At 47.5% G+C, this 12,474-nt stretch overlaps 3 protein-coding genes across 4 annotated transcripts in view; 1 reads left to right on the top strand and 2 right to left on the bottom strand.

The window, feature by feature from the left end:
• Nucleotides 1-7,065, top strand: part of WWC2 (WW and C2 domain containing 2) — a 202,167-nt gene extending 195,102 nt beyond the window's left edge. For both annotated transcript variants that reach the window (XM_058669952.1, XM_058669953.1), the window contains exons 22-23: nt 710-837; nt 5,037-7,065. In XM_058669952.1, the coding sequence (XP_058525935.1) occupies nt 710-837; nt 5,037-5,103 (195 nt within the window). In that variant the 3' untranslated portion in view covers nt 5,104-7,065. The remainder of the gene's footprint in view (nt 1-709; nt 838-5,036) is intronic.
• Nucleotides 7,066-7,695: 630 nt separating this feature from the next.
• Nucleotides 7,696-10,370, bottom strand: LOC101527193 (claudin-22). The gene has a single exon (XM_004579262.3). It carries the CDS (start codon nt 9,438-9,440, stop codon nt 8,775-8,777), a length of 666 nt encoding a protein of 221 aa, XP_004579319.2. The 5' UTR covers nt 9,441-10,370; the 3' UTR covers nt 7,696-8,774.
• A 265-nt stretch (nt 10,371-10,635) lies between these two features.
• On the bottom strand, nt 10,636-11,857 carry CLDN24 (claudin 24). Its single transcript, XM_004579022.2, has one exon. The coding sequence runs from the start codon at nt 11,586-11,588 to the stop codon at nt 10,893-10,895; it is 696 nt and encodes a 231-aa protein (XP_004579079.2). The 5' UTR covers nt 11,589-11,857; the 3' UTR covers nt 10,636-10,892.
• Nucleotides 11,858-12,474: the final 617 nt, after the last annotated feature.

The raw sequence follows: 12,474 nt of genomic DNA, 5'->3' as shown, positions 1-12,474 counted from the left end.
TTCTGTTTCACTAAGCAACTGTTTAAGTGGCCCAAAATTGTTTGAGAAGATTCGGGGTTGAAAATGTGAATAGTAGTTGTTTCTTAAAAACTGCACTGTATGCAGTTTTCAGATTTTTTTTTTTTTTGAGGGTTCTTGGGTTTTCCAGATGTAATTTTTTTTAAAGTCGTTCAGAATAAGATTTTTTATTTTATTTACTTGAAAAGTTAGAGAGAAAGAGAGATCTTCCATCTGCTGGTTCACCCCCTAAATGACTGCAACTGCCAGAGCTAGGCCTGTCGGAAACCAGGAGCCAGGAGCTTCCTCCGGGTTTCCCACACAGGGAAGCAGGGGCAAGGCTTTGAGCCATCCCCTGCTGCTTTCCTAGGCCATAAGCAGGGAGCTGGGTCAGAAGTGGAGCAGCCAGGACTTGAACCTGCGCCCCTGTAAGATTCTGGTGGCACAGACAGTGACTTCACCTGTTATGCCACTCTGCCTAACCCTTTAGTAAGATTTTCTTTTGTATGTGATTTGGATAAACTCATTGCTGAATCAATACCTGTTCTCCCTCTACATGGCTCATGGCTGTTGTTCTCTGGGGTACATGGACCGCACCCCACTTACTGCCCAACTTACCTTGCTCACTGACCTGTAATCTTTTAAGCCAAACAGCATGAGATTCTAACCAATGTTTTATGGGTTCCTTTGGGTTTTTGTTTTCCTTTGCCAGGCTGAGCAGTCAAAAGAAGAGCAGAAGCAGGGTTTGAATGCAGAGAAACTGATGAGACAAGTCTCCAAGGACGTGTGTCGGCTTCGGGAGCAGAGCCGGAAGGTGCCTCAGCAGGTGCAGTCCTTCAGGTAACGTGGTGCAGTTGTCCTCTTGTCGTCTGCTTGTATTAGGGTATGAGACAGGAAGCCCCCGGGCCCTAATCTGGATATGTAAGTTCATGTTTGCTCCTTCCTGGGCTTCCAAACTTACCTGGCAGAGTTGAAGTCTCAATGAAAGCCTGACCCCTCAGGCACCCAGCTCTTAGGAGCCCCTCCCACGTGTTACCAAGAAATCTCAGCACAGGATACAAAGAGCTGCCAGAGAGCCACGCATGGGTAGGGTTTGGCTGCTTGCTCACTTAACACACATCTCTGGAGAGCCTCCAGGTACCACATGCAGTGCTGGGTCCCCTGGTACAAAGAACCTGCACTTCCCGCTCTGCTGGGGGTGGGGGGTGCCCAGTGTGAAGGGGGATGGGCAAAGGAATCAGACCTGAGAGCTGAATGAAGGCCCAGGAGGGACCTGTGAAAACAGGCAGGAGCTCTCCATCCGTGTGTGCCAGGGGCCTGGCATGGAGACTTTCAGAGGGCCATAGGGCAGGTGGGGCAGCCTGTGCTGGGGTACAGAACCTTTGACGCCAGTGCTGTATTCCATGTGTGGAGTGGAGCTGCTGGCAGGGGAGCCTGCTGGCTGGAATCAGACTCACACCACACCAGGCCTCGGCTGTCACACTGGAGGGTGTCAGCTCTGGTTTTAGATGGCAAAGGAGCACTGCAAGAAAGGGCGGGGTGGCATTTGTGGGGGAACTTATAGGCAAGGTATTGTAGAAAGTAAACCAGGAGAGAAGTTGGCAAGGGGAGGCCAGATTACGGGGGTTGAGTGGAGGGAGAGGCTGTAGGTGTGTGGGGTCTTGGGCTGCAGGGCCAGTGCTCAAGGCTAAGACTGCAGAGAGAAGCAGGCTTGAGTGAGCATCCCGAGTTCACCTTGCAGGTGTCAGGTCTGCAGTCCCGGTAGGACTGACAGCCCAGACAGCAGACAAGGGACAGTGACACCTAAGCCAGAGTTAGTGGTCAAGACACAAGAGAAAAGCTTGGGCTTCTGCCTCTGTGCCATGGTTCTCGCAATGGAGATAGGCTGATATCCCAGAATACTGGAAAAGGTGCCCAGGGGAGGTGGCCTGGTGGGGACCCAACATGGATGAACACAGAGCAAAATAATGTCGGGAGGTGTGGCAGGGAGTGTGAGGGGACGAGCCGGGAGGGGAGTGTTGCCACTCAAGGACAACAGAAGAGAACTGGGGAACTTGGTGTCCCCAGGCGTGTGAGCAGGAGCTGTCAGTGGCCACATCAGGGATGGTTTGGGTCAAACGAGACAGAAAAGGCTCAGAGTCATTGGTTTCGTGTTAGTTTTGGTCTGGGTTTGACTTCGAGGAAAGTTTAGGAAGGGAGGGACTGAGAGCAGAGAGGCGTGTGGGGAGAGATGGCAAGGTGGCTGTGAGGGGTCATTGTGAAGAGGCGGCCCTGGGGCCAGAGGCAACAGGTGGGCCAACTGCCACGAGTCTGGAAGTGGAGGGAAGGGAAGTGCTGTGCGAGGTTCACAGCCCCTTCCTTTTGCTTTCCTGAGTATTGGAGAGAAAGAACTCCCACCAGCTAGTCCTTTCCCCAAATGCCTGCAGCAACTTGGGTTGGGCCTGGGCTTGAAAAAGCAAGCCAGGTTTCCCTTTAGATGGCTGGATTCTAATTCCATGAGCCCTCACTGCTGCCTCCCAGGGTCTGCATTAGCAGGGAGCTGTGTTCAAGAGCCTGGGCTCAGAATCAACCCCCGATACACAGATGTCTTTAACTGCCAGACCCTTACTCATCCATGTGACATTTTAGAGTCAAGTATTACACATTTCTTCTGCACTGTCACATTTCCAGCTGTAGCTAGTACCACTACTGGTTGTGTCTTCTTTAAGATTTATTTTTTTTAAAGATTTATTCATTTTATTACAGTCAGATATACACAGAGGAGGAGAGAGAGAGAGGAAGATCTTCCGTCCGATGATTCACTCCCCAATGAGCCGCAACGGGCTGGTGCGCGCCGATCCGAAGCCGGGAACCTGGAACCTCTTCCGGGTCTCCCACGCGGGTGCAGGGTCCCAATGCATTGGGCCGTCCTCAGCTGCTTTCCCAGACCACAAGCAGGGAGCTGGATGGGAAGTGGAGCTGCCGGGATTAGAACCGGCGCCCATATGGGATCCCGGGGCTTTCAAGGCGAGGACTTTAGCCGCTAGGCCACGCCGCCGGGCCCTAAGATTTATTTTTATTGGAAAGGCAGATTTATAGAGAGGAGAGACAGAAAAATCTCCCAAAGACAGAAAAATCCCCAAGTGGCCAAGACAGTCAGAGCCGAGCAGATCCAAAGCCAGGAGCCAGGAGCTTCCTCCAGATCTCCCACACAGGTGCAGCCACATGCTTTGGGCCATCCTCGACTGCTTTCCCAGGCCACAAGCAGGGAGCTGGATGGGAAGTGGAGCAGCTGGAACATGAACCAATACCCAAATGGGATCCCGGCACTTGAAGGTGGAGGATTAGCCAGTGAGCCAATGTGCCGGCCCCTGCCTGTGTTTTAGAACTGGTGATGATAAGCAGGATCCTTTTGTGTCCTTGCTGCTGTGGTCACTAGGAAGGCATGCAGCAGCTTCTAGCATGGAGAAGCACACCACTCCCTGTTGTTGCTAGAACCCAAAGAAGTCATAAGCCCCCTGGGCTTCCATAAAGTACACCCTGGTGTATGTCACCAAGCAGGTGGGAAGGGTGAGCAGGACAGGTTGGGATGGGGCAGCGTGGCCTGGAGGCATGGCAGTACCCACAAGGCCTGGACCTGGCCGCTGGCACCTGACTCAGTACTGAAAAACTGTGGAATACTGGGGCCTGATCATTTAACCTGGGGTTGGGAGCCCAGGGCTGCCTGGCCTTCTCATTTTCCAAGTTACACATCAAGAATCCCATGGGAGGGCCTGGCACAATTTCCTGGGGCCCCACTTCTCATCCAGCTCCCTGCTTGTTTCCTGGGAAAGCAGTCGAGGATGGCCCAACGCCTTAGGACCTTGTACCCATGTGGGAGACCCAGAAGAAGCTCCTGCCTCCTGGCTTCAAATCAGCTAAGCTCTGGCCGTTCGATCATCAGATGGAAGATCTTCCTCTCTGTCTCTCCTCTCTGTATATCTGACTTTCCAATAAAAATGGAATAAATCTTTAAAAAAAAGAGAGAGGGAGAGAGAGTCCCATAGGAGAAGCAGGCATTTGGCCCAGCCTTGTCTTACCCTGCAGTGCCTGAATTCAGCTCTCAGCTTCACTGATGCAGAGCCCATGGTCACTTTAGTAGCTGTGTCTCACCACCTGCCTCGGTAACTGCGAGGCCCTCAGCGCTGCTATGTTCAGTTGCCCCTACCATTCTCCTAAGCTGAAAGCTGCTCAGCCCCACCTTTCTGCCCTTCTGCCCTCCAGGCGCCTGCTTCAGGCTACAGGGCTGCTTTTTCTTTAAGGATAGTCACATTCCTTCTCGGTCCACCCAAGTCTTGACAGCACCACTGAGCAGCATGTCCCTGCATTAGCGTAGTCATGGTTTGACAGAGCTCCCCTCTGTCCTGTACTTCCGTGTGAGGTCACTGAGAAGTTTCTGTGTAGGACCTGGGTTCTTTTGGATCATCTCTAACCTGGTTCAGAAACCCTGATCCCAGTGGGGAAAGCAGCTGTCTGCAACATCACCATCCCTTATCCAAGCGCCAAGTCAAGTCCTGGCTGCTCTGCTTCTGATCCAGCTCCCTGCTAATGCACGTAGGAAACCCCGGTGAGGTTTCTGGCTCCTACCTCAGCCTGGTGCAGCTCCAGCCAGCACAGCTCCAGCAGCCGCTTGGGAAGTGAACCAGCAGAGGGCGAATCCCTCTGTGGCCATCTCCTCTCTCTTTCACTCTGCCTTTCAAATAAATAAATCCTTCTTAAAAATTAAAAAAGAAACAAAAATTTTAAAAATTAAAGAAAGGAAGTTCCATCCCCAGATCAAACCTATAGTGACTTAAAAACTGTCTTGTATTGCAAATCCCAAGGGCAATTTACAGGCTTGGTGTGTGTGAGATTTGCTCTGGCTAAGACCTTGGAAACAGATTCTAAATGGAACGCTACCTCAGGAGAACTCTTTGCTGAGCTCCCAGAGACCCTTCTGGTGTTCTTGGGATTGTCTGAATGGTCGCAGAGTATTCCAGACACCATCTTGAAGTCAGTATTCTTCTGATCTCCAACTCTAGGGAGAAGATGGCTTACTTCACCAGGGCCAAGATCAGCATCCCCACGCTGCCTGCAGACGATGTGTGACCGTCGCTCACGGTGCCGTTTACTCACCTGTTTGCTCAGTCAGGGAGGGTGAAAGACTGAACTTTGGTCTTCTTTCTTCCTTTTACTTTATTATTATTATTATTATTTTTGTAATGTAATTGTCAACTCTTGAAAAACTGTTATTTCACATCTTATTTTCGTCATGTTGATTTATAAAAAAATACTTTAAAAATATAATATTTTTAAAAGAAAGAAAAAACAAGCTAACACAATGGGATCATGTAGTACCCAGATGTGATGTACCCTTGAGTGCATTGCTGGTGGGCCGTATGGTATGCGAATGCAGTGGAGGCAGGACCCGGTGTATTTCCGATAGAGGAGCGACTTGGATTAGCACTGGGTGACAGGGGCTCCTCCATTGTCTAACACGTAGCCTTACAGGAGGCCGTGGCACCCCATGGGTGTCCTGACCCAGAGACCAGCTCTGTGGGAGCCCCGGGGGTGACTTCCACTGCTCAGCAACACAGTGCTATGCTCCTGTCTGCCACCTATGTGGGGACATGTTATTTCCTCAAAGTCTTTCCGTCCCTTTTGTCTAAAGAGAGCAAAACTGTAAAGTACTGCGTGCGAGTGTCATTCAAGAATAGGAACAGCACTCCTGGCGACATTGAAGAGCGTGTGACGATGGCATTGTGGGGAAGGGAAAGAAGGGAAAGCACTGATTACCCTAAAATACCCGTAAAGGAAACCTGTCAGGTAGCCACCCCAGCCAGCCTGGTTGCACATGCGTGTGCCATAGTGGCTTTCTGGCCAGTGCTGGTGCCAGGCTACAGGTTGTGGGGTGTACAGCTGGCCCCAGCAGGACAGATGTCTGACATCCCATGCCAAAACAGCCCTGTTGCTGGGCACTGGCAGACGGAGCCACCACCCCGGGAGGCTGGCTGGGCTGTCGGGGTTGCAGAAAGGAGCAAGAGGGAGGCAGCGAACAGATTCCAGACACACACCAGAAGCAACTTGGCAGCTTGTCTGTGCGGAGTCTGTTTTAGGCTACGGTCGAGAGATGGGAAGCAAAGGAAGGGTGTGCCTGGAGGACTGTCTTTCTATTGGTAGGCTAAATTGCTTGTAAAAAGAAAAAAATAATTATTCTAAATGAACAAATTTTAAAACAATAATAGTATGACCTCCTATTAGAATCTTAGTGTACCCAGCCCAGGCACTTGTTTAAAAATAAAATCTTCACTTTAGCCATGCCAGCTTAAAGGCTTCTAAAATATATGGTATTTAAGCAACTTAAACTACCCTTATTGTTATGTCTATTATATTAGAAGAAGCAGATTTTGGATAGCTATTTTATATTGCACACTAAAACAACAATCTAAAAAAATTGTAAATCATCATAAAGGAATGGCCCCCTTCGATAAAAAAATTCGCAAGTTCTGTTGGTAAGCTAGAATCCTCACTAGCAAAAACTTTTCCTGCCTTTAAATTTACTGTACCTATTTTAGAAAGTTCATTTTGTCTGAATCAAGGTTCAAATTAAGTAGCTTCTGAGCCTAGAACTTTAATTATCTTTGTTTCTTAAATGTCCCACCACTTAAGGAAAACTGGACATGACATTACTTTGAACAAAAACAAGCCTAGTGAAGAGACCGAGTACAGTCCTCCACGGCTGCCCAATTTGTTCTCTTAGGTGACTAAGGCACACCAGTTCAAGAATGCCATTCATCGTTGTTGAGGTCAAATGTGAAAGAAGTTTATTTAATGTAAAGTTAATGAAGGTCAGCTGTTCTCAGCTGCTTAGTTTGACCATGAAAATGTTTATAGAATTATGTGTAGTTGTACCGTACGATTTTATTTTCTTCATTTATTTATTTACGGTATTATTTATGTTCTGTTTAATATATAGTTTGGTTCTGGCCATTTTAAATGTTTGACATAAAGAGGCTATATTGGAATTTTTACAGCTTTATGAAATCTTCATCAGATTAGCAGTCAACTTTTTGTAATACAAAAAGTTTCAGATAAGTATTAAAAAAATAAAATCTGTCCCAGGCTGGTATTTAACAGTTGTGATCAAGATGCTTCTGGTTTTATTTTACAGAATCTGCTCATTTCTAACATGAGAAACAAATGTATTTTAATATAACTTTTTCCACACTTTAAAAATCAGCAATAGTGTTATGTATTTATAGGCAGCTTTTAATAATCTTGTCATATTTGTACTAACCCAAATGATTCCGTGACAAGACATTTTACTAACGTAATCACAAAAACATATGGACAAATATGAATTTTAATATTATAAATACTATTTTTTAAAGGTAGGACTTAATCTGCACAGGGTCAAAGGAATGTAATATTTAGTTCTCAATTTTTAATTACCATTATAACAGTTTTGTATATCAGAATCTTAAGTGTTACAGGTACAAAAAAGATGCTCACTAGCCAAATGAACAAAGTTTAGCCGAGTCTCTGTCACGTGCAAATCAAATACATTTAAAATCTTTTTTTTTCTATCGCTTTGTTATATTGTATTAAATATCAAAAGCTCAGGACTGAACTAAATACTTAATCAGGTTAAATTCTGAATATGTTTCTGTCTAAATTTGTCTTGTTTGTACAAGTATGCAAATATATCGTACAGCTTAACTTTGGTTTCTGTACTTTCCATGTGTTTGTCAGTGGAAAAGCAAAATCAGTGGCTTTTTTTTTTAACAAAGACACATCTTTGCATAATACTTTATTCCCGGGTTACTGCTCACTTTGTTTCCCTGATTGGCACAAACACCAGAGTTTACTTATGCTATGGACCAAGCAAATATAAAAAGCTCTCATAAGCTTCCCCAGCCAAACAGTGTGCTGTGAACAGCTCTTTCTCAGACTGTGTCGCTGATTTTAAAACATGAAGTATTCTTACTGTGTAAATGAGACAAAGAGCTTCCGAATGCTCACCCCGTTCAAGGGACTGCTAGCTTGGCAGCAGTCCCAGGAGGCCCCTGTGCCCACGAACGCCAGTGCTAACCACCGTGCCCCTTTCCAGGGGGCCCACGGGTGTGGGCCTTCAAGGGCACAGCATGTGTGTAGGGCAGAGTCTTGCATTTCCAGAATGCAAGATCGCCCTCTTGTGCTGGAAGGCAGGAGTGACTGGGACTGGCCTCTGGAAGGCTCCTTGGGGGCCCCAGGACTTCACACTGAAAAGGGAATGTTGGCTCCCAAGTCTTTCACCTCGAAAGCTTTTTAAGAGCCAATAGGGAGATGTCTGTTCGTAATATCACATATCATGCATTTTAAACAAATCTGTGATGAGACCTTAGTTTCTTTCTAATTAGGTGATCGCAAACCCCTGAAAGAAGTAAACGATTAGTGATGGCACTTCCAGGTGCCAAAATGATTCACCATCACAGGAACAATACCTTCAAAGATGCATCGGCACTGATACAGCATTTTATTTACCAGCTCTGGGCAATGGCTGAGCCTATCCGAGAATTGGGAAGACGCACTCACAGTGAGTGCGGATTGCTGTTTAAGTCTTGATTGGTTTTGGTTTCTGAGAAGAAGTTAAAGGTGGTCTACCAGTCTTAAAAGAAATTCTAGTTTAAGAAGTTAATAGCCATGGGGGTGGGGGGGTGCACTTTAGAAAAACAGAAGCCTACCAACCCGGGAGCTGAGCGAGTCTCCTCCAGCTACGGGTACCTGTGCTGCCTCCTGGCTCAGGTTTTCGGGTTGTCACAGTCTGCCATCCGCAGTTGTTGACGATGATCTTGCATTTCTGCCACCGCATAGTGGCCCGAGGCTGGAGGAGCTGGCACTGAGCAGGCCACACAGTGAAGCAGACACCCTCCCACAAGGAGCGAAAACCCGGCAAACCAGCCCACAAACAGGGCCTCCCCAAACTCCCAGCGAGGGACTATCTCAGGGATGCTCTCATCCCAGAACTCGCGCACTGTCACGTGGGCCACCCACGACACCGGGACCAGGGCCGTGATGCCCGCTGTCCAAAGCAGAGCTCCTCCCAGGAGGAGCAGTCGCTTCTTAAGATGGTGCCGTGTCTCCCCAATGCGCAGGCAGTCCAGGCCCAAGCCCGACAGCAGCACGCCCAGGAGGCCCAGCCCGTTGGACAGGAACATGCAGACCCGGGCGATCCTGAGCTCCGCAGGCAACGCCAGGAAGGAATCAAAGTCCTTGCACTGCCTCCCCACTTCCTCTTGGATCACACAAGTTTGCCAGAGTCCCATGGTCCAGTTTTCCATCTCATTTAGGTCCAGGTTGAGGTTCTTCCAGTGTGGCAGGTAGTTTGTAAGACAGGATAGAATCCAGCCCAGCAGAGATAATGAAATTCCAGCTAACTGTGCTGCAGTTCTAAATACTAGAGCCATTGTGAAGCCCCGCGAGCTCCAACAAAGCTAACTCCTGCCCTGTGGTCGCAGCGAAAAGCAGTGTGCCACTTATGTTATCACTTGCCGAGTCAGAAATATTTTCTTTCGTTGTGTGTACAGGAGGATTCCTGGCAGAGTTGCTATTGTTTGATTCCATGTTGAATAGGTTTCAGAAAAGGATAGGGAAATAATGCTGCAACCCAAGGTGTGGCCACAATCGTGTGGTAGGAAGTAGTGTATCCCTGAAATAAAACTTCATTGTTACAGTGTAAGTGGCTTTCCTGTTTTCTGCCTTTCTAACAGGTCAAAGAATTACGAAGTCTGAATGTAAAAGTGTTTAATTGATGGTTCTCGTTTAACTCCTCCTGCTTTCTACCTTGCTAATTGCACCTTTCAGCTGTTCATCTGTTGTAGTTCTCACATTTCAATGAGTGTTATGATGATACTGGATGTTATCATATTTAAAAAAAGATTCAAGAAAAGTGTTTCTTAACCAAATAAATTGATCTTATCAGAAATCTGTCAAGGCCTCGAATCAAGTCTGTTTGTTTTAACAAAGTTCTTAGGCTGCGTGCACAATGCAGCTTATGAAGCAACAGTGATAAACACTAGGTCTGTTTATCCAATCTGTTTGCCTTTTGGTCAAATCCATGTGCATATGCACCAAAACATTTTTTTCTTTTGCATAAGGATGATGTCTACCTTGTGGAAAAATGAAGCAAAAGGACTTTGTAGGTTAAAATCAGCACCTGCTCACCATCCAAATAGACATGCACAGGTTTGTAATTTTTAAATAAACTGATGATGTCAGGATACCAAGAGCAATCTTTGGAATTATTGTACTTTTTTTTTTAAATTGGAGCTTTGGAGGAAAGAGGGAATACCGGCCAGTATTTTCAATCTGAGAATATCTCACAGTGTGCCTCAAGCCCTCAGCTACATCAGGATCCTCAAAAAATTCAAGAGAGTACCTAGGAATTTCCTAAAACACAAGCCACTTTGGGCTAGGAAGACCAAAGCTGTCATTTAGAGACATAGCATGTGGCCATTGCTTTTGCCACTGGTTTTACTTATGTAGAAATTTGAAAGAATCCAGACTGTTAGGTTTTTTTTCCTTCCTGTAGGAAACAAACCAGGTATCATTTCCACTGTCCAACAAAAGCAGACCAAAACACTACCTGCTACAAAAATGAACACATTAAAGGTTAAGACTACCATAGATACACCCCCCACGTGGATTCAGTAACCAGATCAGTGCAGATTTTTTCCACTCATACCTATGTAAGGCTTACCATAATACTTTTAGATGTAAGACCTAAATTAGTCTCCAGCTTGGAGAGGAGGGGATTCTATTACAGAGAGCTGGTCATTAGGTGAGAGAATGCGAGCTGCAACAGACACCTCTTGGTCATCATAGCTAATGAAGCACATGTCTGTGGTCTTGCCCACGGCTTATACTTTGGGATCTGCAGGTCCATCTTCCAGATGTGGACACTGAGTCTGCTGCATTTCTGCCACCGCATAGTGGCCCGAGGCTGGAGGAGCTGGCACTGAGCAGGCCACACAGTGAAGCAGACACCCTCCCACAAGGAGCGAAAACCCGGCAAACCAGCCCACAAACAGGGCCTCCCCAAACTCCCAGCGAGGGACTATCTCAGGGATGCTCTCATCCCAGAACTCGCGCACTGTCACGTGGGCCACCCACGACACCGGGACCAGGGCCGTGATGCCCGCTGTCCAAAGCAGAGCTCCTCCCAGGAGGAGCAGTCGCTTCTTAAGATGGTGCCGTGTCTCCCCAATGCGCAGGCAGTCCAGGCCCAAGCCCGACAGCAGCACGCCCAGGAGGCCCAGCCCGTTGGACAGGAACATGCAGACCCGGGCGATCCTGAGCTCTGCAGGCAACGCCAGGAAGGAATCAAAGTCCTTGCACTGCCTCCCCACTTCCTCTTGGATCACACAAGTTTGCCAGAGTCCCATGGTCCAGTTTTCCATCTCATTTAGGTCCAGGTTGAGGTTCTTCCAGTGTGGCAGATAAGTTGTCATAATGGACAAAACCCATCCTAGAAACGAGGATAAAAGTCCAACAGATTGCATTGCCGTTCTGAAGACTAAAGCCATTGCCACAAATCTTGTGACTGCCACTCCCATAGGATCTTCTGCCCTGTGTGTGCGACAGCCAGCAGTGTGACAGTCTTGATTCTATGCTGCCTGGAATATAAGCTGCGGCCATTAACTCTTTGGGCACTCTGAACTGTGTTTTTGTTCTTGAATATAATGTTTCATGTAAAGGACGAAGGACTCTCAGAACCATGAGTTAGGTTCCTGATAAGGATTTGCTCTGTTACCTTCCAATTGGCTTGGTAAAATTATATCCCCAATGCTCAAAGATTCTAAGTCTAAGGATGAACAAAGAGGGCTCTGTGACCCCTCACCCTAAAAGACAACAGAAATCTTTGTGCTTCAATATGGATTAATTAGATTTTAAGTGGTGATAAAAAAAAATCCAGCTCTTTCTACAACAGGACCTCATTGTAATAGCCGAGTCTGAGATTTCAGGGATGTAAAACAAGGCCTCCGAAAGAAAGGTAGACTGTTTTCCTATAATCTCCGTGCTCCTCCGACTTCCTAACCTACAGGGGAGCCTGGCCCGCATTCCTGAGTGTCACAGGGACTGGGCTGGGACTTGGCAGGGAGAATCCCCTCAGATTCCTTTGAAAGGTAGAGCCCAGTTCACTGCATTAATTAAAACAGGAGAGCTGGCTGCCTGGAGGCACTGCACTAGAGGCTGGTGAACCCCCTGGGGCCCTCCAGCTTCCGCTCAGTTCTTTTCTTCTGATCCTTGTTAAGGTCCTGGGTGGGAGGTGGGATGACTGGGTGAGGGCTCTGTCCAAAGCCAGGCTGTGCTTCTCATTTGGGCCCCACAGGCAGAGCACCACCAGGCGTAAGATCCCTGCTGGTTCCAAGAGCCTGATGGAGCTACCCTTGCAAGGTTTCACCTATCTGCTTGGATTCAAACCACACCTGGAGTGCTTTG

The sequence above is a fragment of the Ochotona princeps genome, chromosome 11 (genome assembly GCF_030435755.1).
Source record: "Ochotona princeps isolate mOchPri1 chromosome 11, mOchPri1.hap1, whole genome shotgun sequence".
In the NCBI taxonomy this organism is placed as follows: domain Eukaryota; kingdom Metazoa; phylum Chordata; class Mammalia; order Lagomorpha; family Ochotonidae; genus Ochotona; species Ochotona princeps.
This window is presented reverse-complemented; position numbering and strand designations above follow the sequence as displayed.

What these genes read in the sequence shown, in the direction of transcription:
- CLDN24 (XM_004579022.2), bottom strand. Translation starts at nt 11,588, where the DNA reads ATGGGAGTGGCAGTCACAAGATTTGTGGCAATGGCTTTAGTCTTCAGA.
- LOC101527193 (XM_004579262.3), bottom strand. Translation starts at nt 9,440, where the DNA reads ATGGCTCTAGTATTTAGAACTGCAGCACAGTTAGCTGGAATTTCATTA.